The 25,246-nt window shown below is 45.5% G+C and overlaps 2 protein-coding genes across 2 annotated transcripts in view; one reads left to right on the top strand and one right to left on the bottom strand.

Moving 5' to 3' along the window:
• The window catches only part of KARS (lysyl-tRNA synthetase), a 29,426-nt gene extending 16,431 nt beyond the window's left edge, over positions 1-12,995 (bottom strand). Inside the window, exons 1-6 of the mRNA XM_018555889.1 lie at positions 12,892-12,995; positions 8,792-8,918; positions 3,952-4,114; positions 1,737-1,830; positions 643-829; positions 299-424 (exon numbers count right to left, since the gene is read on the bottom strand). Coding sequence (XP_018411391.1) covers positions 299-424; positions 643-829; positions 1,737-1,830; positions 3,952-4,114; positions 8,792-8,918; positions 12,892-12,947 — 753 coding nt within the window. The 5' untranslated portion in view covers positions 12,948-12,995. The remainder of the gene's footprint in view (positions 1-298; positions 425-642; positions 830-1,736; positions 1,831-3,951; positions 4,115-8,791; positions 8,919-12,891) is intronic.
• Positions 12,996-20,016: 7,021 nt separating this feature from the next.
• LOC108786553 (ice-structuring glycoprotein-like) lies at positions 20,017-21,945 on the top strand. The gene has a single exon (XM_018555870.1). The coding sequence runs from the start codon at positions 20,017-20,019 to the stop codon at positions 21,943-21,945; it is 1,929 nt and encodes a 642-aa protein (XP_018411372.1).
• Positions 21,946-25,246: the final 3,301 nt, after the last annotated feature.

Raw genomic sequence — 25,246 nt, forward strand, 5'->3', positions numbered from 1 at the left:
AGCCGGGCGCCCGCCATTACACAGCGCCTGACTTCCTGGCCAGTCATATAGTCCAGCCTATACAAAGAAGAGGACTCTATAGTATAAAGGATGTAGAGAGGATAGCTATGTGTATTGGAGGTGCCATTTCACTGCTAGCATGGACACTAAGAGTTGCATTGTGTACAGTGGGGGTTGGATATAGAGGGAAGACCAATGGGTGTGTTGGTGGTGGGGTCTCACTGGCCTGAAGGCTGAATCACTCACGTGTGAAAATGGCACATAGGTTAAACATGATGTAGAAGATGAGATTAGTTACCTCAAGGAACCCCAAGTCATCCAGGAACCTGCGCAGGTAGGTAATAATTTTTGATCTGGTGATAAACTTTTGACGTACATAGTCGTTGAGAATAAGATCCAAGTAACGCTGTCGGAATCTGGTTTCCTGCAAGACAAGCAAAGAAAAACTGATGATCATGTATGGTGAAAGCCTTGAACCTGAACATTCAGGCCTCCATCAATGGCTGAGTACACCTTTTTGAAATGGCAAGTAACTCTGGGCAATAGAAAATCATCAGTGAACAAAGCAGGTTAAAAAAAACACAGTCACACAGTATACTGCAAACTATGACATGTTTATTAAAACAGAACGGTGTGATGTACCTTGTCTTTTAGACCAAAGTGCAGGTGCGGCAGCATGTGCAGACAAGGCGACAGCAGCGTCATCTCCTTAGGGATGATACTGAGCTCTCCCTTCTTGGTTTTCCCAGGGTTCCCTCTAATTCCGATAATGTCTCCTCGGCGCAGCTTGTTATTTATTGCCATAAACTCTTCTTCGGATTTGTAGAATCTGTTGGGTTGGGGATGATATGATCATTACACAGTATGAACCGGTTTTGAGTCATTAAATATTTTCAACAGCTTGTGCAAGTCGTTGAAAGGCCATACATAAGTATAAAACACATGCAGGATATTGCTAATCATTCCCATGGCAATGACTAATGAAATCCCTTTATACAAGATCTACAAAGCTCTTCCACTAGCTTCACATCTTGTTTTTATTCAAGACATCAGTCAAATCACAAGAACAGTGAGCTTCCCCAGGAATGACAGATTAAACAAAGGCTGACATTTTGTTGGGTTTAGTTTCCAATCTGTTCACTGAATGTGTTACAGACTAGAGAGAAAAGCCAGTTAAAGTGCATCGAAATCCTCATATTCAATTTGCTGAGATGCCGCCTCTTTGCTCCTACCCAGCCAGATGGGTCAAATATGCGTTTCCTGGAAAGCATGCAGTGTTTCCTCCGGCTGGCTCATGCATCCGGTAATGACATATGAGCCAGTGAGAGGAACTCCTGCATGTGTTGATGGAAACCGGTATTCAACAAATACGGCCGGTCGAATACTTGCCTCTTCTTCTCTGCTGCCCGACCACTGCAACAAATGGGCTGCTAGAAAGACAAGTACATTGCCTCTTCTATCTGGGGTATTCTTTAACATGCAAAGAGACCCTGTGTGTCACTTTAAATATTAGCTTAGGTAGGAATTATTTTATGCCTATCTCTCTGAAAAAAAATATCATACATTCAGGCTTCCCAACACTTCCTGCATATGTGTGATAATGCTGCCACTCTATGCCCTGCATGAAATTGTACTGTTGTCATTAGACGCACGTTTCCACTGTGACCGCCATTACCCATTTGCAAGACTGCTCCAGCCGAAGCACCGCAATTACTTTTTACATGTAAAACACTTACTTAGAATTGGCCATCACTTGCAGCTTCACAGCTTCACCTCGTAGATCATAAAAGATCAGCTTGGCTCCAGAAATACGCTTGGCATGGATCCTGCCTATAAACAAGGAGCAGGATACAGATGTCATCCTATACACCGAACAGTTCACCAGCCAAAAGTATATATTGGCGTTGAACGCGCTACAAAACGGAAAGGTGTGAACCAGGCCTTAAACATTATTGGGGACTTGGGTTAGCATAGTTTTATATAAATTCTTCACTGAACTGAAAATCTTTTCCTGGATATATTATTAAAGAGGGTCTACAGCTAGCAGGCAGCAACTACAACAGGTAGCACTTACAAGAACACTCAAGGACAGATTTCCTACAGTTTGTTACTTGTGATAAGGCACTGAACCTAAAGTGACATTAAAAGGAGAACTAAGAGATGAGTGATTTCCACTCACCTCATAGTTCTAGCCGACCTGTGACAATGAGACTGTCACAGGTCGGCTCAGTAGATCGGGAGGTGAGCGAACACATACCAGGTTTGCTCACCTCTCGATCCTGTCACGGCTCTCTGCCGTGACAGGGGGAGGGGCTGGATTCCCCTCTCCCTGCTCCGATCTGCCAGCGCTGACTGGCGGAACGGACGGGGAGGGCACAGCTGGCTCTGCTTCTAGATAGGCAGAGCCAGCTGTCACTCACGCAGCTGGGCGGATCCCGTCATCTACGTCGGGATCCGCTCCAGCTGCGGCGTCTCAGTATACCGCAAACTGTAGCTCGCGGTATACTGAGCTTAGGGTAACGGGAGGACGCTAGTTTGTGTCCTCCCGTTACCCTAAGGAGAACTATGGGGAAAAACACTGACCCCATAGTTCTCCTTTAAAGTCTAATCCCCCCCTTCCTATGCTGGTGTAAGGACTTAGCTTAAATGATTCCTCTTGATCCGATCATCATGTTCTTTCCAGTAGTTTTCAGGAGTCCCTCCAGCGCTGGTGCCGGTCTCTGGTCCAGCACGGACTGCTGTGTCTTCTGTGTCCCATGGAGTCTGTGCACGCTGCAGGGCTTCATGAATGGACTTACCTTGCGTCTCTCCTCTTCTCCCAGACAAAGATCTCTAATGTGCATGTGCCCGCCCCATGATCCTTTGTGGCTGCGCGAGAATAATCAGATCTTCGGACGGGAGCGAGCGGCAGAGACACAGGTAAGTTTTAACCTCTTTGGTAATTTTTTTTTTTATGTTATTGCATATATATTCTGCTCGCTACCAGTAAAAACATACAAAAAACCCTGAGGGTTTAATTACCCTTTAAACAAACAATGATAAAACCCAATGTAAAGCAAACAGGCCATGACAAATATATGGGTTGCCAATAATTAACTGAAAAATCAAAAATTGCTAGCAGTTTTTTTTTTGTTAGACATTCAAACACTATTACCAAAGATTGTCCCATCCACCAACCTGCTAGCAATTGTCTATTTGCTATGTGAGCATATGATGTGCAGTGTACAGTATATCCCAGCTCTTTCTTCACATGCCACAGATAGATCCAGGGAACATGATGATCGGATCAAGAGGAATAATTTAAGGTAAGTCCTCACACCAGCATGGGGGGGAATTAGACTTTAATGTCACTTTAGGTTCAGTGCCTTATCAGAAGTAACAAACTGTAGGAAATCTGTCCTTTTTGTTAGGCATTCAAACACTATTACCAAAAATTGTCCCACGCACCAACCTGCTAGCAATTGTCTATTTGCTATGTGAGCATACGATGTGCACTGTATATCCCAGCTCTTTCTTCACATGCCACAAATAAATCCAGGGACTAAGTAGACTCCTGTGCCCATGTGCAGTGGTTACATAGTCAGTGGTCGTCCAATGGTGGCAGAGAAGATGGCAGCAGCATAAGACAGTCACTGGTAAAGAAGGTTTTGCTGGGAGGTCAGTGTGCAATAATGTGCGATTATGGAGTGCATACCTAATTATGATCTCAGCTAAACCCACAGCAGAATTTAGGAAATCTTTCCTTGAAAGGTCTTTTTAGGCTATAATTAATATGAAAAAAATATATACATTTTAAATAAAACTGACCAAAAGCACTCGTGTTTCCCCTTCATAACATGGCCTGAGCATATTCCAGTCATAACAGGTTAGCTAAACCCAGAAATAGCCATTACACAAAAAAAAGAACCTTTGAATTCTGCCCATATCAGAACGAAGTAACAATAAACCAACCTGCTACGCTCACCACTTCCTCCAAGTGGTCTCCGACCTGCAAGCCGTTGTATTTCTGAATGAAATCCGTAAGGGACATATCCACGTGAAACTTGTGTGGATAAGGGTCATCCTTGGTACCTTTCAGCTGTTGGATGGCTTGGGTCCTTATTTTATAATATTGCTGGGGGCAAAAAAAAAAAAAACGAAACATCCCAAATGTCACAAATACGTTTTGAGAGTGGAAGCAAGAAAGTTTCCCTAATAAAGGGCGGTAAATCACACATCTGGCGGATTCCATCTGCAATTTGTGGACCCAAATGTGTCCAACCCTTTAAGGCTTAAGGGCCAAGATGAAGTAAATACCCCCTTTGGGTAAGTGGAGATGAGACTCTGGACCACGACCTCTCTCTAGTCGAATAGGGGTAATATTTGAGCCTGATGAACCCGGCACAAAACCGGGGACCCTTCAGATGAAGGGGATGCCCAGAATGAAAAATCCATGTGAAGACTTTGGGTCTCGGGGCAGTGAACAGGGTAGATTAAAACTAGATATGAAAAAGAAAAAAAAAATGGTATACAGAACTTCAGGGATAAAAACATACATTATGAACACAAAACTATTAGTTACCAGTCAAAATAATGTGCATAAGTCATGAACCCATCACACAAACCCATACTGTTAGGCCCCCTTTCACAAGGGCGTTCCAATCTGGTCTGCCTGTCAGTTTTTCAAGTGGCCCTTATCGGATGCCCAATGCTAGTCTATGGGCAGCTGGGTCTAAACAAACAGGCATCTGGTTACACCCGGCTACTGCCAGGTCCAGAAACACAAATGGAACAGAGTATGCCGGACCTCATCATGCTGGATCGAGGGTAACCTAATGTAAAGGGACACATCTCCATTCATATCCGATTCTGCATAGACCAACATGGGGTCTGGTAGTTTTGGTTCTGGACGGACACAGATGTCACGATAGTGACATCTAATCCATACCGCTTCAATCAGTAGCCACCACTCCAAGCTCACTCCCGGGATGGACTACAATATTAATACAAATGAGTAAAATAAACATGAGATTGTAGTCCATCCCGGGAGTGAGCTTGGACCGGTGACTACTTTACAACACACGCAGGGACAATGGGGAACACAAGTAGCCCCCCTCCAGAAGGACAGTGTCAGCACCAATTCAGAGATGATTGGAGGCTCTACAGCAGAGTGATACACAAATAAGATACATTTTTGTTAATAGCCAAGATAATTGAATGCGTTTTTTAGATTTAATCCCTGAGTTTAGGGTCACTTTAAAGCAAGGCTTTAGCAGCAGTATTCTCCATGGAACACAAGGATAGGTACACTATCACAGGGTTCTATGGACTCAGAGGGGCTTTCCAGCAAATAAGGTAGGAAGTTAGTTTCGTTCTCAAAATTACCAAAGAACGAAACTAACACTGTTATAACACTGTATTCTTGCAGCATGTAACAATGAAGTAGATGCTCAGTTCAGCAAGCAACAGGAACTCAGGCAGTCCACTTCTGTTTTTTCTTAGAGCCATGTATAGCATTTGAAGAACAGCTTCTTGCCAACAAAAGTGCTATTGCACATATGACCCGAGTACACCTATGCTCTGCTTTTATTTTGCTGGATACTGTGCACTTTGTAAAGATTATTATTATTACAAAGGATTTATATAGCACCAACAGTTTGCGCAGGGCGCTTTACAATATAAGGAAGGCATTACAATCACAATACAAATCAAGACAAGGTGGTAAGGAGGGCCCTGCCCATGAGGTCTTACAATCTAAAAGATGACAGTCTCTTGAGTAGCCCATGTCTCAATCATACTGAGCAAGCCGATTCAGAACTTCAATACCACAGGTAGCTGCCACCAAATAACTGCGGATTGAATCGAGACTGGGATGAGCACTGGGAACACTCCATCACAGGTATAAGCAAACAGGCTTGCTACAGCCAATAGTAGACTTGTGCGCCGTCAAAAAATTCGTTCTGTTTCGTTTCGGAATATCCGTTATTTCGTATTTCGTAATAGTAGTAGAACTGCTACTAGCTAATGGAGCTGTATAAAGCTCCCTTCACATGGGCTGATTCAGGAGGCGATATGCGCCCAGATCCTCTCCTGACCAGGGCAATACGGAGCGGAAGTCACCACTGTGACATCCGTGTCCGTCCAGTTTTTTCCTCCATCTTGCGACGAAGGAAAAAACTGAAATGACCGGACCCCATGTCGATCCAGACATGTGTCCGTTTACATCAGTTTGTCCCCAATCCAGCACGATCAAGTCTGGCAAAATGGATCTCTGACCCGTTTGTTTTTCCGGACCTGGCTGGAGTCGGGGGTAACCACCCATCTGTGTACACACGGCTGCCCACAGAGTAGCATCTGATCAGGTCCCATGGATCCTATCCATAATCAGACTGCACAGGTGAGCAAACATAACCACCAATACTGTGCGTCTGCTATGCGTCAACAGAACATATTTCAGCATTATCAAAAGCACAATGTTTTTATTTAATAGGGTAAATGTTGCTGGCCAAAGCCTAGAGGGAATACCATTAGCACTGTGGCTGTTTTACAACATTAAAGCCTGCACAGATTCTTTTATTAACAATACAGACGATGACTGGCCAACTTGTAACAAGATAAGAGGATCGCCAGAAAGCAAATCCTGTACAAGCATTGCATTTCAAGTATTTTCCTTTATTTAAGACTGATATGGGAAGGCCAATATAGTTCAGGACACAGCAACAGCCTGGCTTGACAATTATTTATAAGCAGTCTTTTCTGAGAATATGCAAATTTGAATTTATATTTGTGCACAGCAAGAGGAAAGGACTTAAGAATTAGGCTCGTCCTCCCAAGTAAAGGCTTACCACAGATCTGTACTTTATAAACAAAGATATAGATTTTACTTCTCAACTCTTGACCTTCATATTATTTGGCTTAAAAGGTACTTTCATTTTCAACCAGGGAATGTGTGTGTCTGTGGGAGTGGTACATTCTTGTAATCTCGAGATAAGGCACCCATTGGAAAACTGAGATAACCGAATTCCACTTATTAAAAAAAAAGTTAAAAAATAAGTGGTAACACCAGAGAGAAAGCGGATCTTGTCCCTGGTGTTCTACCTTCACAGACTCACTGCTCTGTGGTCCAGTGCCAATACTCTTCCAGGCTCAGTGATCCCTAGCATCATCCAACCCACTTCTGATAGGTTCAGGGCATCAATGACAAATCCCCTGGGGGCGTCTCATTGCATCTACCTGGGCTCACGGTACAAAGCTGCAGTGATGGCATCATTGTTTCTATGGAGCTCTGGGGATTGAGAAATTAGGGGCAAAGGACAAACCCAACGCAATCTGAAAAGTCTGAATTCCTGTCCCGAATGTTTTCCAGGTTAAGGATGACAACCACCTTCAAAAAGTTTACTGACAAAAGGTCATTGCATCATGAAGTAAGTGAAAGCTTCCACTAGCCTCTAACATTAAATCGATAGTAATGCTTTTTTCATTTCCCTGGGAGTAGGAGGACACCAAAAACCTGCACAACATGGTATCTAGAATGACATGTACAACAAGCCACTGACCACCAGAGAATGGCCAGATACAAGGGCTTAAAGTGACACTAAACTCAGGAGTTAAATCCTAAAAATACATTCAAGTACATTAACTATTACCAAAAATATATCTTATTTGTGTATCACTCGGCTGTAGATCCTCCAATCATCTCTGACTTGGTGCGGACACTGTCCTTCCTTCTGGGGGGGGGGGGGGCTACTTTGTTCCCCTTGGTTCTGTATCTGCTGTAAAGTAGTCACCGCTCCAAGCTCGCTCTCAGGATATTACTACAGTCTCAATACAAATCAGTAAACTAAACATGAGATTGTAGTCCATCCCGGGAGCGAACTTGGAGCGGTTACAACTTTACAACACACACAAGGACCGTGGGGATCAAAAGTAGCCCCCCCTCCAGGAGGACGGACAGTTGTAACCGCTCCAAGTTCGCTCCCGGGATGGACTACAATCTCATGTATAGTTTACTGATTTGTATTGAGACTGTAGTATATCCTGAGAGCAAGCTTGGAGCTGTGGCTACTTTACAGCACATACAGAACCAAGGGGAACAAAGTAGCCCCCCTCCAGAAAGAAGGACAGTGTCAGCACCAATTCAGAGATGATTGGAGGATCTACAGCCGATTGATACACAAATAAGATAAATTTTTGCTAATGGTTAAAATAATTGAACGTATTTTTAGGATTTAAAGTGACATTAAAGGCAAAAAAAAAATTTCCCTCCCCCCCATGTAAATGTTAGCACTTACCTTAAATGATGTCTCTTTTTCTGATCTTCCTCTTCTTTCCGGATGTTTTCATGTGTCCCTCCAGCGGTGGGACGTCACTCCGATCCAGCGCTGACTGCTCTGTCTCTCCGATCCAGCGGTGTCTGCAGGCGGGTGCACGCGTCCATAGACTTACCTTGCGTCTCTGCTCGTCTCCCGGCCGAGAATCGGAACTGCGCATGCGCCCGCCCCAAGATCCTTTGCGGCCGTACGAGCAGTTCCTGATTCTCGGCGCGAGAGCGAGCAGCGATAACGAGGTAAGTTTAAAAAGGATTTTAAGCGTTTTGTTTTTTTTTACACTTCTTGCCTATATCTACTGCATGCTAGCAGTAGATATAGGCAAAAAAAACGGAGGGTTTAGAACCCCTTTAACTCCTGAGTTTAGTGTCACTTTAACATTCAATGCTTTTCCATGGAACTGGGCCTCGGTTTTGAATGCACCGCGGGTCCTACAAGAAAGAGGAAGTGAAAGAAAAAAAAAAAAAGAAAAAAAAGTAACTTACATTAGGATCAAGACTTTCTTCATCGAGCTCTTGGGACTGCTCACTTGGTGTTTTTTCACTTTGCTCTTTTTGTTTTGCCTCTTTTTCAGCAGATTTTTTCTCGGCTTTCAATCGCCTTTTCAACTCGCTGAAGAAGAAAATGGAGAGTTAATTAGCGCCGTGCAGTGCTCATGGTAACAATCACTTACAAAGTAAATTAAACCTGTAGAGAAAACAGGTCCATGGTTGGCTCCATTCCCAATCGCCCAGTTAGAGTTCACAGACTGCAAATCAAATTTGTAACGGCCTTCCAGGGAGCTACTGAGGGCCATTTTGAAGCTCTTCATGCCAACCTGTTAGCCTCTTTAAACCTCAAAAAATTTAACGGTCCAAGACCACAATTTGCCCGCTATTCCCTTTATGGCCCACAAAAGTGTCTTCTTTGCGAGTCTTTTTCAAACAGGTTTTAACTTTCGGGCTCAGATTTCTGGTCTACATCCTGCCAACCAAGGGTGGACAAATGAATATGGAATTCAGAAGCCAAGCTGTCCAATCCAGGAGCCAGCTCCACTGACAACTAGAGAAAACCTCAAAAGTTAGGTGTCAGCTGTAAATTTTAGGCGGCAGTGGTGACCTGGCTCCTGGGATTCGCTCCTGGGATTCGTCCAGCCATTACCCTAACCCATTGAGGGCTCAATTGCTGAGGAATTGAGTAATAAGGCAAGGATTCCTTTCTCTTATATCACTCAAGAATTAGAGAGCTAGAAGACTGGAGCAAAAATAAATAGAAGCCAAACTGCATCCAACTTAGTACAGGTCAGAAAATGATGGAGGTTCTGAATTAGGGATGCACAGATACTAGTACTGGTGCCGATGCCGAGTATTTGGGCGAGTACTCCGATGTACAAATGCTCCGATGCTTAGCCCAATACCCGAGCTTCTGGTATCAGGAAGCCGGACAGCGAGTCATTACACGCTGCCCGGCAAGCCGGCTCCATGCTCCCTCATCACTTGGTGACGAGGAAGCATGGAGCCAGCTTCCCGGCCAATCAGGAAGCCGTGCAGCGTATAATGACTAGCCACCTAGCTTCCTGATTGGACGGGAAGTTAGCCAATCAGGAAGCTGGACAGCAAGTCATTAGCCGCCCCCCCCCACCCGCTTTATGATTGACGTTGAAGGGAGGGAGCATGAAGTCGGCCTCCAGGAAGCTGGACGCCGAGTGATGACTCGTTTCCCGGCTTCCTGATTGGTGGAAAAGCTAGCCAATTAGAAAGCCGGGCAACGAGTCATTACACGGCGACCGACTTCCTGCATGGGCAGAAAGCTCGCCCCATGCTTCCTTGTCCCCTGGTGACGAAGGAGCATGGAGTCAGCTTCCTTGTCCCCTGGTGACGAAGGAGCATGGAGTCAGCTTCCCTGCTAAACGGGAAGCCAGGTGGCGAGTCATTACATGCCGCCTGGCTTCCCTAATGGGACTTTCGATATCAGTATAGGTGAATACAGGGGGGAAAAAATACCGGTACTCAATACCCAAAAAAACGCCGAAAAAAAACTCAATACCGAAAAAAGCGCTATCGGTGCATCCTTACTCTGAATGACTACTACGGTCAACACAGCTCTCCCATTGCAGTCACTTCTGCAAACAAAGTCCATTCGATTTTGACCAGCGTAAAGACAGTATACAATATGGGGCACATAAAGTTGGTGGGGCACAAACTACGGGGAAGCACACCAACCTTTTTTTCCCATGAAGTGCCTGGTCAGTGCAGAGCGGTGAGAAAGTAGGAAGGTGCTTGCCAAGGAAATTGTCCTTAAGTGCCCGCTGGGCCCAGACCGGGCACCTAGCCAGCCTGAGAAGAGCTTGAGACATCATAGCAAAACAGCTCCCAACCCAAAACTGGCTTTACCACCTAGCAAGGAGACAACAAGGTAAGACAGATGCAAATTAGCACAGCAGCAAGACAACCATCTACTAAATCTACTAGACAACCATCTACTAAAGTTTAAGTCTCACTTGAACATGAGAATCTTTAATATTTTTTTGTAAGAGAAAATGTCGTTTATGCCACTTAAAAAAAAAAAAAGTCTATTTGCCCTTCTAGAAAGACTGAACGGGGGGGGGGGGGAATTGCCAAGTCAGATGTTCTGCAGGGTGGTGGTTAATCTTTCTACTTCCTCAATACATCAGACAGAAGTTCTGTGTTCATTTGCAGCATTCAATAACTAATATCAGAACCGAAAGTAAAGCCGCCGCTACGGCCTCAGACGAGGAGGGAGAGCTTAAAAAAAAAAATAAAGACTCAGATTACACTGAGTGTAAAAGGGCGTAGGACTTAGAGAACTATGGGGTCAGGGCTTTTCCCCATAGTTCTCCTTAAGGTAACGGGAGGACACAAACGAGCGTCCTCCCGTCACCCTAAGCTCAGTATACCGCGAGCTACAGTTTGCGGTATACTGAGACGCCGCAGCTGGAGCGGATCCCGACGTAGATGACGGGATCCGCCCAGCTGAGTGAGTGACAGCTGGCTCTGCCTATCTAGAGGCAGAGCCAGCTGTGCCCTCCCCGTCCGTTCCGCCAGTCAGCGCTGGCAGATCGGAGCAGGGAGAGGGGAATCCAGCCCCTCCCCCTGTCACGGCAGAGAGCTGTGACAGGATCGAGAAGTAAGCGAACGACGCTATGTGTTCGCTCACCTCCCGATCTACTGAGCCTACCTGTGACAGTCTCATTGTCACAGGTCGGCTAGAACTATGAGGTGAGTGAAAAGCACTCACCTCATAGTTCTCCTTTAAAAGGCCAAGTTCACCTTTGGGCCACCTCTGAAAGAAAACGGCCTATAAAGGGCCCCACAAGTGAATTAAAAAAAAAAAGTGTGCAGCTTTATTAAACAATGTAGGGAATCGAGACCCTACGAGGAGGACCACAGCACCCTTGTGCACTTTTTTTTTAGTGTGGGGGAAGTCACCGGGGGAAGTATGTCTTCGATGACCGCATCCGGGACCTTAAAGAAAGAGTTAAATCGATGCTAAAATGGGAAAGAACGCACTGCACATGCACAGGCTTTCAAACGAGCAAGTTACCCGCCTAATGACGTTCATACCAGTGTTTATATTTTTTTTTACAAGAAGAACTCTGGGCATAATTATTCTTAACCCTTGGAGTGATGCATTTCCTGCAATGCAAGGGTTAAGTCCTTTTCTTCTAGGGTAGAAAATAAAATAAAAAGATATATACTCACCTGAATCTCGGAGCCCGCTGGCTGCTGGACCGGTCTCTTCCTCCTGTCTCCGCCTCTGCTCGAGAGATGAAATGTCCCTCGGTCCCTGAGGGTCTCAGTGTTTATAAATAGGGTCTCAACATTTATAAATAGGGTCTCTAAGCCCTTTCTTTGTCTGGGGCAAGCGGTCACCAAGATACAAGGTTAGTGATGGCGGTCCAACATTTTTGGTTGTCACCACAACCTGCTTAGTGATGATACATTTTGAAGGGGACACCACACACACAGTGGAATGTCCTTGCAGTTTTGGTGGAGTTCCCCTTACTTCCCGTTGACTTTGGAAACAGGAAGTGCAGGGAGATCTTCCTGTTAGGGACAAGGACAGCATTGAAAAGCTGACAGAGGTTCTAGCCAAATCCACACAATTCAAAAGCCAAAATTATAAAAGTTACACTTCAAGTGCCAATACACACGATAATTGCCGCTTAGGGGAGAACTATCTTATCCAGAATCTGCTTGACACAACCTCAGCCTAATGTCATGCCATGAATGGAAATTATATTTGTAATCCAAATAAAATTGGAGCTCAATCCAATGAGAACTACAGCCCAAAATATACTACTCCAAGTCACTCCAGCCTCACTGTCCGCGGTTACATCAGCCGGTCCCCGCACTGCTGGGAGATGTAGTTCCCTGTCAGACTCCAGCACGTACAGACTGAACGGCTAACACTCGGCAGGACACTATAACTCCCACAATGCCCCGCGCCCGGTTCCCGCAATGGAAGCGTCTACAGCCCACATGTCCTGGCATATAGCCCTCTCCTCCCCCCATTAGAGTCCTCGTACGGACTCTACGCTCCCCCCACACTGAGATAAGACGCCGCCGCCGGGACGTCCGCTCACTTTTTGCTGAGTTTGGCATCGCCGTCCGCAGGAGCCGCAGCCTGGACATCCGCCATGTTCACAGTACAGAAGAGAGAGAGATAGTAAGTGCACTTCCGGCTGCGCGGCGAAACTCTCTGATCTGTACTTCCACCCACGCTTTCGGCAGGAGGCGGGGCTGCATGACGTACAGGCCACGGATTGGCTCTTGTACTGGTGGGAAGTGCTGTAGGGGAGTCTGTTATAGTTATAGTTACGTAGCTATAGTTACGGTGGATACAACAGTATTTATTGCATATGACACAATATTTACATTGTATTGTATTTGTACATTGTATTGCATTGTATTTAACCACCCGGCTATATTATTTACGACCAGGTCACACACCACATTCCTGATATGTAATGTTTATTACATTCCAAACTTTTAGTTTTAGACAGAGCAGGAAAGGGTTAAATCCTCTGCAAGGTTTTTATGAAGGCCTGTGTCCCCCACTGTCTGGACAGGAAGTAATGGAAATCGCTCAAGTTTATAAATAGGGTCTCAGCGTTTATAAATAGGGTCTCTGCGTTTATAAATAGGGCCTCTGCGTTTATAAATAGGGTCTCTGCGTTTATAGATAGGGTCTCTGCATTTATAAATAGGGTCTCTGCGTTTATAAATAGGGTCTCTGCAGTTATAAATAGGGTCTCTGCGTTTATATATAGGGTCTCTGCGTTTATAAATAGGGTCTCAGCGTTTATAAATAGGGTATTTTCGTTTATAAATAGGGTATTTTCGTTTATAAATAGGGTCTATGCGTTTATAAATAGGGCCTCTGCGTTTATAAATAGGGTCTCTGCGTTTATAAATAGGGTCTCTGCGTTTATAAATAGGGTCTTTTCGTTTATAAATAGGGTCTCTGCGTTTATAAATAGGGTCTCTGCATTTATAAATAGGGCCTCTGCGTTTATAAATAGGGTCTCTGCGTTTATAAATAGGGTCTCTGCGTTTATAAATAGGGTCTCTGCGTTTATAAATAGGGCCTTTTCGTTTATAAATAGGGCCTCTGCGTTTATAAATAGGGTCTCTGCAGTTATAAATAGGGTCTCTGCGTTTATATATAGGGTCTCTGCGTTTATAAATAGGGTCTCAGCGTTTATAAATAGGGTATTTTCGTTTATAAATAGGGTATTTTCGTTTATAAATAGGGTCTATGCGTTTATAAATAGGGCCTCTGCGTTTATAAATAGGGTCTTTTCGTTTATAAATAGGGCCTCTGCGTTTATAAATAGGGTATCAGCGTTTATACCGGAATGCATCAAAGCGCATGCAAACACATCAAAACGCATGCAAACACAACGGAACGCATACAAAAAAAAGCAGAATGATTTGTGGCATAATCCAGGGGCATCGCAATGCAACTGCGCAGACGCACGCAGTTGTGATGCAGTTTCTGGTGTGAACTAATCCTTAGTGTTTATAAATAACTCAGATTTATCAATGAAGCCCATAATGTGCATTGCAGTTAAAGGATATCTAAACCACACAAAAAATGCCATATATTGCCGCTCAGCAGTCCTCCAGTGTGGCGGCTGCATTCATTTCCTTAGTTTGGGGATGAGAACATTTTCAGCATCTACAGAGAATATTTGTTTAGTTCTAATAGAAAAATATAGAAAGTGCTAAAATCGTTATTACATCTTCTGTCCACAAGGGGGTGGAAGAGTACAGATACATGTCATGTCCACAGTCTACTACACCAACCTTTCTCAGCCACGCTTCCATAGAACCCGTTCACATGTAGCGACGTATCGCGCGATTTCCGCCGCGATATCGCGCATTTTTGCCGCGCGATATCTTGAGAAGTCGCGCCCAATGCTATTCAATGGAGCTGTCTTAACTCCATGTCGCTTGTCGCGGTCGCAAGTCGCTTCTACCGGACCCTTTTTTCGGCGGATTTTGCTTTTTTTCTATGGAGCCCGACGGAGAAGGTCGCGCTACCGTCGCTGGAACGTCGCCCCGAAAGTCGCGCTATCCCGGCCGCTGCAAAGGTATGTCGCTACATGTGAACGGGGTCTAAGGGTAACGGGAGGACACAAACTAGCGTCCTCCCGTTACCCTAAGCTCAGCAGTTTCCAGGAGTCGTCCATCTACTAGCTTGGGGGAAGGAAGGAGGATGGAGGAGGAGGGTACCGGGGAGGGGGGAGTGAGTGTTGCTGTTGTGAGTTTGTGGAGACACACACATTTTGTGGGTACAAGGACTGTGGCATATGTGCCGCATGTACAAAGCATAGGCTCATGTACTATTTTGCCATCCGCATTTATGCCACTCCCATTGTGCCAAGAACTCCAGGAAAACGTTTTATTAACCCTTGCAGTGGGGCCAGCTCCCCAAACCCCCCCCCCCCCCCCACCCCGCCCGACCCGCCCAGACGCAGACACTAAAGCTGGGGCCAGAATTTCACATGTCTGACTTAGTACTATGCTGTGAATCTAGGACTGCAACTAATGATTGTTTTCATAATCGATTAATTGGCAGATAATTTTTTCGATTAATCGGATAAAAAAATAAAATAAACACCATCCTTAATTCAAAATAAAAAACACAATTGCAGTGTTACAAACATACCGTTAACTTCAGAATAAAACTGCATGCACTTTTTTTTGCAATCACACTGCACTAGAATGCACGGCATTGTGATATCGTGCATTCAAGTGCGGGCGATCACACTGTGGGTGGGAGGCATGTTTTGGGTGACATTGAAATGAATGGCACACCAACGCACCTCCCGCAGCAGAATTTGTCAGGCCGAAACAGAAAATGACTTTTTTCCCACCTTTTATAATTTTGTATGTAATTGTATTGTAATGACGCTTGCATAGCTTCAGCCAAGGAATAACAGCTGCCAATGGCAAGATTCTGCATGTAAATACAGCAGGTAGTGTGTTGGTGAAATAGCCAGCCTGCTATTGGCCATTTCAAATTGCAACAGCCAATAGCAGGCTGGCTACTGCACCCACTTACTGCTTGCTGTGCCCTACTCCCAGCATGGAGGAGAAAGCTAGGGGATCCAACCAACTAATCGATAATAAGAAAAGTTGACAACTACTCCCATTATTGATTATTATTTATTAATCAATTAGTTGGTTGCAGCCCTACGTGAATGTCCCTAAATTATATTGTGTCAGTGTAGATACATACCCTCTTGCTTTCTCTTAGCAGACATGACAATGTCTTAAAGTGTAATGTTCCTTAGAAAGTATTAGATTATTAGGAATGGGATAGAATGTATGGAAACTCAGTATAGAAATGCATATTTATTTTTGATCACATATACCCTTTAATCAGTACTGCTTGGTCTCCAACCTACCACAGCCTGTTACTGGACAATGAAGTAGAAGCAGCAGACAGATGAAGTCATCATTCTGTTCTTAAACCAGTAATCATATTCTTGCTGTTGCCTGACAGCAGTGACATGTGATTGACTTGAAGATCTGACCCTGCCTTTCGCAGTACAAGTGCTGCTGTACAGGAGTTTACAGGAGGGCAATATCAGGACAAAATCAGGTATGTATACATGTTCTGTATAAAAGTATGTTTAAAGCAGAACTCCAGACAACAGTGTTCTTAACCCTTGCAGTGTGGCCCCCCCCCCACTGCAAGGGTTAAGTGCTCATTTTTGTCTAGGTGCTAAAATGACAAAGTTATACTCACCCGAAACTCAGAGCCAGCCAGCTGTCACAGCTCTCCCTCCAGCCTGACTCCTCCTCCTGTGCTGCAGCATTGGAGTCATCCTCGGCGGTCTCAGGTCTATACACAGTGTATAGACGTGATGATGTAGGGGACGTGCGGAGGAGGGGCAGAGAGGCTCCAGGGACCGGTCTAAGAAGAAGCCGGCCCAGAGCATCGGGTGAGTATCACTTTTTTTTTAACCTAGACAAAAACAAGCAGTTAACCCTTGCAGTTCAGGGGGTAGCTCCACTGCAAGAGTTAATAAGAGAAGTTTTTCTGGAGTTCTTCTTTAACACAAACAAGCTATGCCCACAGTTCCCCTACTAAGTGTGCTATGACCCCTACTGTGTGTGCTCAGGCGTGCTACGACCCCTACTGTGTGTGCACAAGCGTGCTACGACCCCTACTGTGTGTGCACAAGCATGCTACGACCCCTACTGTGTGTGAACAAGCGTGCTACGACCCCTACTGTCTGTGTACGAGCGTGCTACGACTCCTACTGTGTGTGTACAAGCGTGCTACAACCCCTACTGTGTGTGCACAAGCGTGCTACAACCCCTACTGTGTGTGCACAAGCGTGCTACGACCCCTACTGTGTGTGCACAAGCGTGCTACGACCCCTACTGTGTGTGCTCAGGCGTGCTACGACCCCTACTGTGTGTGCACAAGCGTGCTACAACCCCTACTGTGTGTGTACGAGCGTGCTACGGCCCCTACTGTGTGTGCACAAGCGTGCTACAACCCCTACTGTGTGTGTAGTAATTGCAAGAACTTGCGCTATTGGAAATTGGGGATAATAAGATATTAAAAATGATAAATTATTGTTAAAATATTAATAAAAATTAAACATTAGAATTGATAAAAAAATATGTGAAATTTAGTTATTCTAGAAGGTTGTGGGAAGCTGCTGAACTAAAGGCACTCAGCCCCTATTAGGATGTATTTTCTTAAAACGCACAGCGCTAACCGTCCTACAGAAGTGAATATAAGAAATCAAACGTTAGGATCGAGGTTTAAAGTATGCATTGAAGAAAATATAAAAGATAAATAAATAAATCAAACATTCAGTGAAGGGGTGTATCTCAAAAACTCAATATCTTTATTTTAATCAATGTGAATGGTTGTGTATAACAAATGAAAGTCTATAAGATGATCAGGTGATGTATGAAATGTATCTAATAAATGTTAATAAACTGTGATAGGCTGTGAATATATGTATCAAGTGTGGGTGATTATTATTAATAAATAGTGAATAAACAAACAATGTGTAACCATTTAAATAAACTGAAATAAACTTCTCTCGATGTATATGTGAATAGTCCAAATCTTTTGTAGTTTTTTAAAAGTCTTTAAAAATCCATCAATGGTAGACACTTCCACAGTGAAAATTCAGTGCAGTAATGTGTCCAACGAAAATCCAAACAAGAGGAAGGAAGAACCGAAGAAAAAATGCGGAGAAAATCCCCTCAAGGGAATGCACTCACCAGATCCGAAGATGTTAAACACGTTTGTTTCATCAAGGTAAGCCTGGAGCTCCGTCTTTAATTCCCACGCTCGATCAGGCTTCAGGGAAGGAGAGGTCTCCCGTTTACCCGCGGTGTTTAAAAGGAGTATCCTCGTATTTTAGGGGTCCCTCCGGTGGGATATCCAATCACATAACAATCGAGATAAAACATACGCTCATAGCGTAATGAAACCCAGGTTTATTATGATCATGCAGCATACAGGTTAAAAAGAGCGCTAAAATATATTTTTTTGAAAAGCCGGCTGATCACTTAGGCGTGATTCCTTTAGACTGGATCAAATGACGTGAGAATAGGCCCGCCCCCGACGCGTTTCGTCACACAGACGTTTTCAAGGGATGGCAGGTCTGGTGTGTGCACAAACGTGCTACGGCCCCTACTGTGTGTGCACAAGCGTGCTACAACCCCTACTGTGTGTGCACAAGCTTGCTACGGCCCCTACTGTGTGTGCACAAGAGTGCTAAGGCCCCTACTGTGTGTGCACAAGCTTGCTACGGCCCCTACTGTGTGTGCACAAGAGTGCTACGGCCCCTACTGTGTGTGCACAAGCGTGCTACGGCCCCTACTGTGTGTGAACAAGCGGGCTACGACCCCTACTGCGTGTACTGTGTGTGCACAAGCGTGCGACGACCCCTACTGTGTGTGCACAAGCGTGCTACGACCCCTACTGTGTGTGCACAAATGTGCTACGGCCCCTACTGTGTGTGTACAAACGTGCTACGGCCCCTACTGTGTTTGCGCAAGTGTGCTACGGCCCCTACTGTGTGTGCACAAGCGTGCTACGACCCCTACTGTGTGTGCACAAGCGTGCTACGACCCCTACTGTGTGTGCACAAATGTGCTACGGCCCCTACTGTGTGTGCATAAGCGCGCTACGACCCCTACTGTGTGTGCACAAATGTGCTACGGCCCCTACTGTGTGTGCACAAGCGTGCCATGGGTCTTTTACAATCCTAGCAACTCCCATGGTCAGTATCTTCCTCCTGGTTTGAGAAGTCGGCTTACAGATAGCACAGTCATATAAATCCTGGTGTTTGTGCAGTTCTTGGCTGTGTTCACAAATGTCTGACACAGATCACCCCCTGCCGCAGCCTCTCAATTTGTGACTTACTACAAAGTTACAATGTTGCCGTCTGATCATTAAGGGAGAGGAGACCGAGGAATGCCTGGAGCAGACTGATTGCATCATCGGGCAAGGCCCTGGGACTGGAGCACAGGGATGGCTTTCTAATGATAAAAGGTAGAGACCTTTTGAAAATCATATTGTTACATGTGAAGATTGTATTCATGCAGACTTGATGGGTTGCTGATGACAGGTCCACTTTAGAAACATAATCGATGTGATATATTAGAGAACATTTTTTATTTATTGCAAGATGGAAAGTCACAAATGCAAAAGTAGTACAACACGAGGACTCGTACACCACGAACAGAACCAGATCTGTTATATATAATGGAACATGTGCACATTCCTTAACCCTTTATAAGTCACTAGTTTGTGTGTGGAAGGAACAAAAGAATCCTAACCTCTTCAAATGTAAACCCAAAAGTGATATTTTAGTTACGGGCCGGTCGATGAGTCGGTTCCTGTCTGCTTATATTTGGGTACTCAAGCAGCAAGATCTCCCTGCTATAATTGTCGTCTCCAATTCTGTCCACCTGGGAGTTTTGGGTGTCCCCGTCCACCATTTTGTGTTCCTGCACCTCTGTATACACTTTCCATAATAGAAAATAAACTACAAAGCTCATGTGGAGTGCGGGAACCGCTAAAAAAAGGGCCACAGTAGGCTGATGCTGCTGTTTGTGTTCGAGTGAAATTCTCCCCAAATATCTCTAAATTCAATTTGGAAACATTCAACACAAACAACCGGAATGTTTTGCAGAAAAATTCGGTAGCCAGCCCCATAATGCCCTGGGCCTCCACAGCAGACGATCTAAATTCGGTAGCCAGCCCCATAATGCCCTGGGCCTCCACCGCAGACCATCTAAATTCGGTAGCTAGCCCCATAATGCCCTCGGCCTCCACAGCAGAAGATCTAAATTCGGTAGCCAGCCCCATAATGCCCTGGGCCTCCACCGCAGACCATCTAAATTCGGTAGCTAGCCCCATAATGCCCTCGGCCTCCACAGCAGAAGATCTAAATTCGGTAGCCAGCCCCATAATGCCCTGGGCCTCCACCGCAGACCATCTAAATTCGGTAGCTAGCCCCATAATGCCCTCGGCCTCCACAGCAGAAGATCTAAATTCGGTAGCCAGCCCCATAATGCCCTGGGCCTCCACCGCAGACCATCTAAATTCGGTAGCTAGCCCCATAATGCCCTCGGCCTCCACAGCAGAAGATCTAAATTCGGTAGCCAGCCCCATAATGCCCTGGGCCTCCACCGCAGACCATCTAAATTCGGTAGCTAGCCCCATAATGCCCTCGGCCTCCACAGCAGAAGATCTAAATTCGGTAGCCAGCCCCATAATGCCCTGGGCCTCCACCGCAGACCATCTAAATTCGGTAGCTAGCCCCATAATGCCCTCGGCCTCCACAGCAGAAGATCTAAATTCGGTAGCCAGCCCCATAATGCCCTGGGCCTCCACCGCAGACCATCTAAATTCGGTAGCTAGCCCCATAATGCCCTCGGCCTCCACAGCAGAAGATCTAAATTCGGTAGCCAGCCCCATAATGCCCTGGGCCTCCACCGCAGACCATCTAAATTCGGTAGCTAGCCCCATAATGCCCTCGGCCTCCACAGCAGAAGATCTAAATTCGGTAGCCAGCCCCATAATGCCCTGGGCCTCCACCGCAGACCATCTAAATTCGGTAGCTAGCCCCATAATGCCCTCGGCCTCCACAGCAGAAGATCTAAATTCGGTAGCCAGCCCCATAATGCCCTGGGCCTCCACCGCAGACCATCTAAATTCGGTAGCTAGCCCCATAATGCCCTCGGCCTCCACAGCAGAAGATCTAAATTCGGTAGCCAGCCCCATAATGCCCTGGGCCTCCACCGCAGACCATCTAAATTCGGTAGCTAGCCCCATAATGCCCTCGGCCTCCACAGCAGAAGATCTAAATTCGGTAGCCAGCCCCATAATGCCCTGGGCCTCCACCGCAGACCATCTAAATTCGGTAGCTAGCCCCATAATGCCCTCGGCCTCCACAGCAGAAGATCTAAATTCGGTAGCCAGCCCCATAATGCCCTGGGCCTCCACCGCAGACCATCTAAATTCGGTAGCTAGCCCCATAATGCCCTCGGCCTCCACAGCAGAAGATCTAAATTCGGTAGCCAGCCCCATAATGCCCTGGGCCTCCACCGCAGACCATCTAAATTCGGTAGCTAGCCCCATAATGCCCTCGGCCTCCACAGCAGAAGATCTAAATTCGGTAGCCAGCCCCATAATGCCCTGGGCCTCCACCGCAGACCATCTAAATTCGGTAGCTAGCCCCATAATGCCCTCGGCCTCCACAGCAGAAGATCTAAATTCGGTAGCCAGCCCCATAATGCCCTGGGCCTCCACCGCAGACCATCTAAATTCGGTAGCTAGCCCCATAATGCCCTCGGCCTCCACAGCAGAAGATCTAAATTCGGTAGCCAGCCCCATAATGCCCTGGGCCTCCACCGCAGACCATCTAAATTCGGTAGCTAGCCCCATAATGCCCTCGGCCTCCACAGCAGAAGATCTAAATTCGGTAGCCAGCCCCATAATGCCCTGGGCCTCCACCGCAGACCATCTAAATTCGGTAGCTAGCCCCATAATGCCCTCGGCCTCCACAGCAGAAGATCTAAATTCCGTAGCCAGCCCCATAATGCCCTGGGCCTCCACAGCAGGCAAGCTTGGACCCTGGTAGCACTCGCCCCTGGCGGCTTCCACCACTTAATAGACAGTTAAATAAAAACAAATATAAATAAATAAATGAATAAAGCAAAATGAAAAGACAGGTCACCAGCACTCAAATGATTTAAATAGGTATGTCCTTTTTAATGGACAATTGTGTCACCATAATCAACAAAGCCGACGTTTCGGGGCCGCACAGGGTCCCTTCTTCAAGGCAGAAAAATATGAAGAAGGGACCCTGCGCGGCCCCGAAACGTCGGCTTTGTTGATTATGGTGACACAATTGTCCATTAAAAAGGACATACCTATTTAAATCATTTGAGTGCTGGTGACCTGTCTTTTCATTTCGTACTTTGCACGGTGCCATCCGTGGTTGTTACTACAAGCACCATCGTTTTTACTGGCCGGGATTGCTGTAAGGTGTGCGGAGAGCACCCTCACCAATTGAATAAAACAAAAGAGATCATGTTAATAAAAATGCAAAAATAATAATAGCAGACTTGGGGTTTTTTTGAGACAACTTCAAGGGCCTGTCTCTTTTTTTTAGGAAGACCCCTCCAAAGGCCTTCTGTCTCTGATCTAAGGCCTGTCTCTTTTTTTTTGAGGAAGACCCCTCCAAAGGCCTTCTGTCTCTGATCTAAGGCCTGTCTCTTTTTTTTTGAGGAAGACCTCTCCAAAGGCCTTCTGTCTCTGATCTGAGGCCTGTCTCTTTTTTTTTGAGGAAGACCTCTCCAAAGGCCTTCTGTCTCTGATCTGAGGCCTGTCTCTTTTTTTTTGAGGAAAACCCCTCCAAATGCCTTCTGTCTCAGATCTGAGGCCTGTCTCTTTTTTTGGGAAAGACCCCTCCAAAAACCTTCTGCCTCTGATCTGAGGGGTGTCTCATTTTTGGGGAAGAACCCTCAAAGGGCCTTTTTGCAACCCTTTCAGATATATGCTAGAGACCAAAATAACTGATTGCATCCAACCGCAGGAGATGGATTAAAAATGCGTCACTGTGAGGATTGAGGAGGTGCTTCCTGGGCTACAAAGCCCACTGCTACCAGCCGCAGCTCCACTGCCCATGGCGGACAAGCAGGAAGCAGCAGTAGAACCATCAACAGCAGGGGACATCTAATAGAGGCGCTGCAAACTTTCTTCACACAGCAACGGGCAGGGCTAGCACTCACAGGGTTAGGGTTAGATGGACCAGTGGCCAGATCGTGCAGAACATTTGCTAGAAATGCTGTATAAGTCTTATCGGAAAGGGCTATATGGACCCTTGCCATGGTAATCATGTTGTGTTTGGACTCCTTGTGACTGGGATGATGTACTCATGTAAAGAATCCTAACTCCAACTTAGCCATCAAAACCGACTGGTCCATATAACCAACAGCCACTTCAAAGACATGAATTCTCCATACACCTGGTGGGATACCGCCCCCAAAAGGGATTGCCCAAGGTTGAATAGTCCATGCCACAAATCTACCCCAATAAAATGCACGGGGCATGGAATCTGGAGCTTGTTTTGACCATGGTGGTTATGGGCTTTCTCTCGAATGCTTCCACCAATGAGATAACATGATACTGCCCACGTTTACTTCTGATTTTCTCCCATTTTTATTTTAGAGCCAATAGCCAATATCTCTGAATGTTATTTCCTTTTATGTTTTTTTTTAATAATTATTATTTCTGTACATATTTCCGTGCACTGTTCTGCATTTTTCTGGAAGTCAAAATATAAAATTGTCAAGTTGGCCTTCTATGCAAAGATTAGTTGAAGAACGTCACCGACACAGGTGTCATCTGTGTTCTTCAATAAATGAACACTTAATTGCTGTAACAATCGTTTTGGTGGGCTGGTGACGTTCTTCAACTATCTGCATGTGGCGGCGCCATCCGCAGTCATTTCGAGCACCCGCAGATATATCCATTATGGGAATCCCGGAAAGGTGTGCAGCAAAGATCCTTTTTCTTCTATGCAAAGAATTCACAACTCCCAGAGCAGCCTTTTTCAACCTTTATACCCCAGTGGATCCCTTAAAATAATTTTCAGGTCTCGGGCAACCCCAAAGTAAAATATATTTTTAGGGGATCATTAGGAAAATCTTGTTTACATTTACAGTAAGTGGAAAGAATACCCCCCCCCCCCCCCCCCCACCATCATGTAACTGGTTCTGCCAGGTGGCATTAGACCTGGAACAAGGCAGACACCATCAGATGGAAGGTCAATCAGTCACAATTTGTGTGGGATTGCATTATGAGGCTGCGCCCTCGTATTCTCTGTTATTGCAGCAGGTGGCTGACAAAGAACAATACGGCCAATCTGATTGCATGCTAATTAGTGTCAGTGTGTGCTGTTATCAGTTGCTTTCTGGGTCCAGGTTGGGGAGCTTTGAGTTCTCGTGATAATTCGTTAACATGCTGGATAATCTCCAAGGATGTGTTGCAAATATCTTGCACATCCTCTGGCCTCCCTCCTCCTTGTGCACAGCTGTACTGCAGTTGGTGGCTGCAAACATTCCTTCACTTCCTGTCCGGAAAACAGGTTGTCCCCAGGACAGGAAGTAAGGCAACACAAAAAGTGGTAAAAATGCTTTTTTAATTTAAATTTAGTGTTGTACATTTGTCTGGTACAGATTTTCCCTCACTTCCTGTCTGGTACAAGGTTGTCTTCAGAACAGAAAATCATGAGAAATCTCTATATCAGGGCCCCAGATAACGGGAAGATCTGACAGGGGTTCTCACTTTTCAATTGGATTCTATCCAAAACTTAGGTCTCGTTCACACCTAGGCGTATTGCATATGCGCGTCTGTCGCACGTTTTTTTACAGCGATTCGCGGTAAAAAAGTAGCGCGACAAACGCGCGTTTCCGAAGGCTACTTGGCTGTATCCCAATGGAAACGTGCAACAAAACGGCCCAAAGTAGTACCTGTACCTTTTCAGGCGTGGGCCGTTTTGTAGCGCGTTAGGGACGGGCGGAAATACGCCAAGGTGGGAACGAGACCATTGAATACAATGGGATTTATATTTTTGAGCGTTTTGTAGAGCGTTCGTCGAGGCGTAGAACGCGCTACAAAACGTTCAGGTGTGAAAAAAAAGTTTAGGGTATAGAAACACTTTATTCTTGCAGCAAAGAAATTAGGACTCATCTTCATAGTTCTCAGACCCCATTGTCAATCTGGCAAGGTATTTGTCAAGTTAAGTGACGCATACAGACACTGCTAAGTTTGGTCTGGACATCTAAGCTTCAATAACCTCTGGTGTACAAAAAGATACACACTTCTAAACTTTAAAAAAAGTCTACATTTCCTTTATGATATTACTGTGCAAATAC

The sequence above is a fragment of the Nanorana parkeri genome, unplaced genomic scaffold (genome assembly GCF_000935625.1).
Source record: "Nanorana parkeri isolate BGI_ZX_2015 unplaced genomic scaffold, ASM93562v1 scaffold216, whole genome shotgun sequence".
Classification (NCBI taxonomy): Eukaryota; Metazoa; Chordata; class Amphibia; order Anura; family Dicroglossidae; genus Nanorana; species Nanorana parkeri.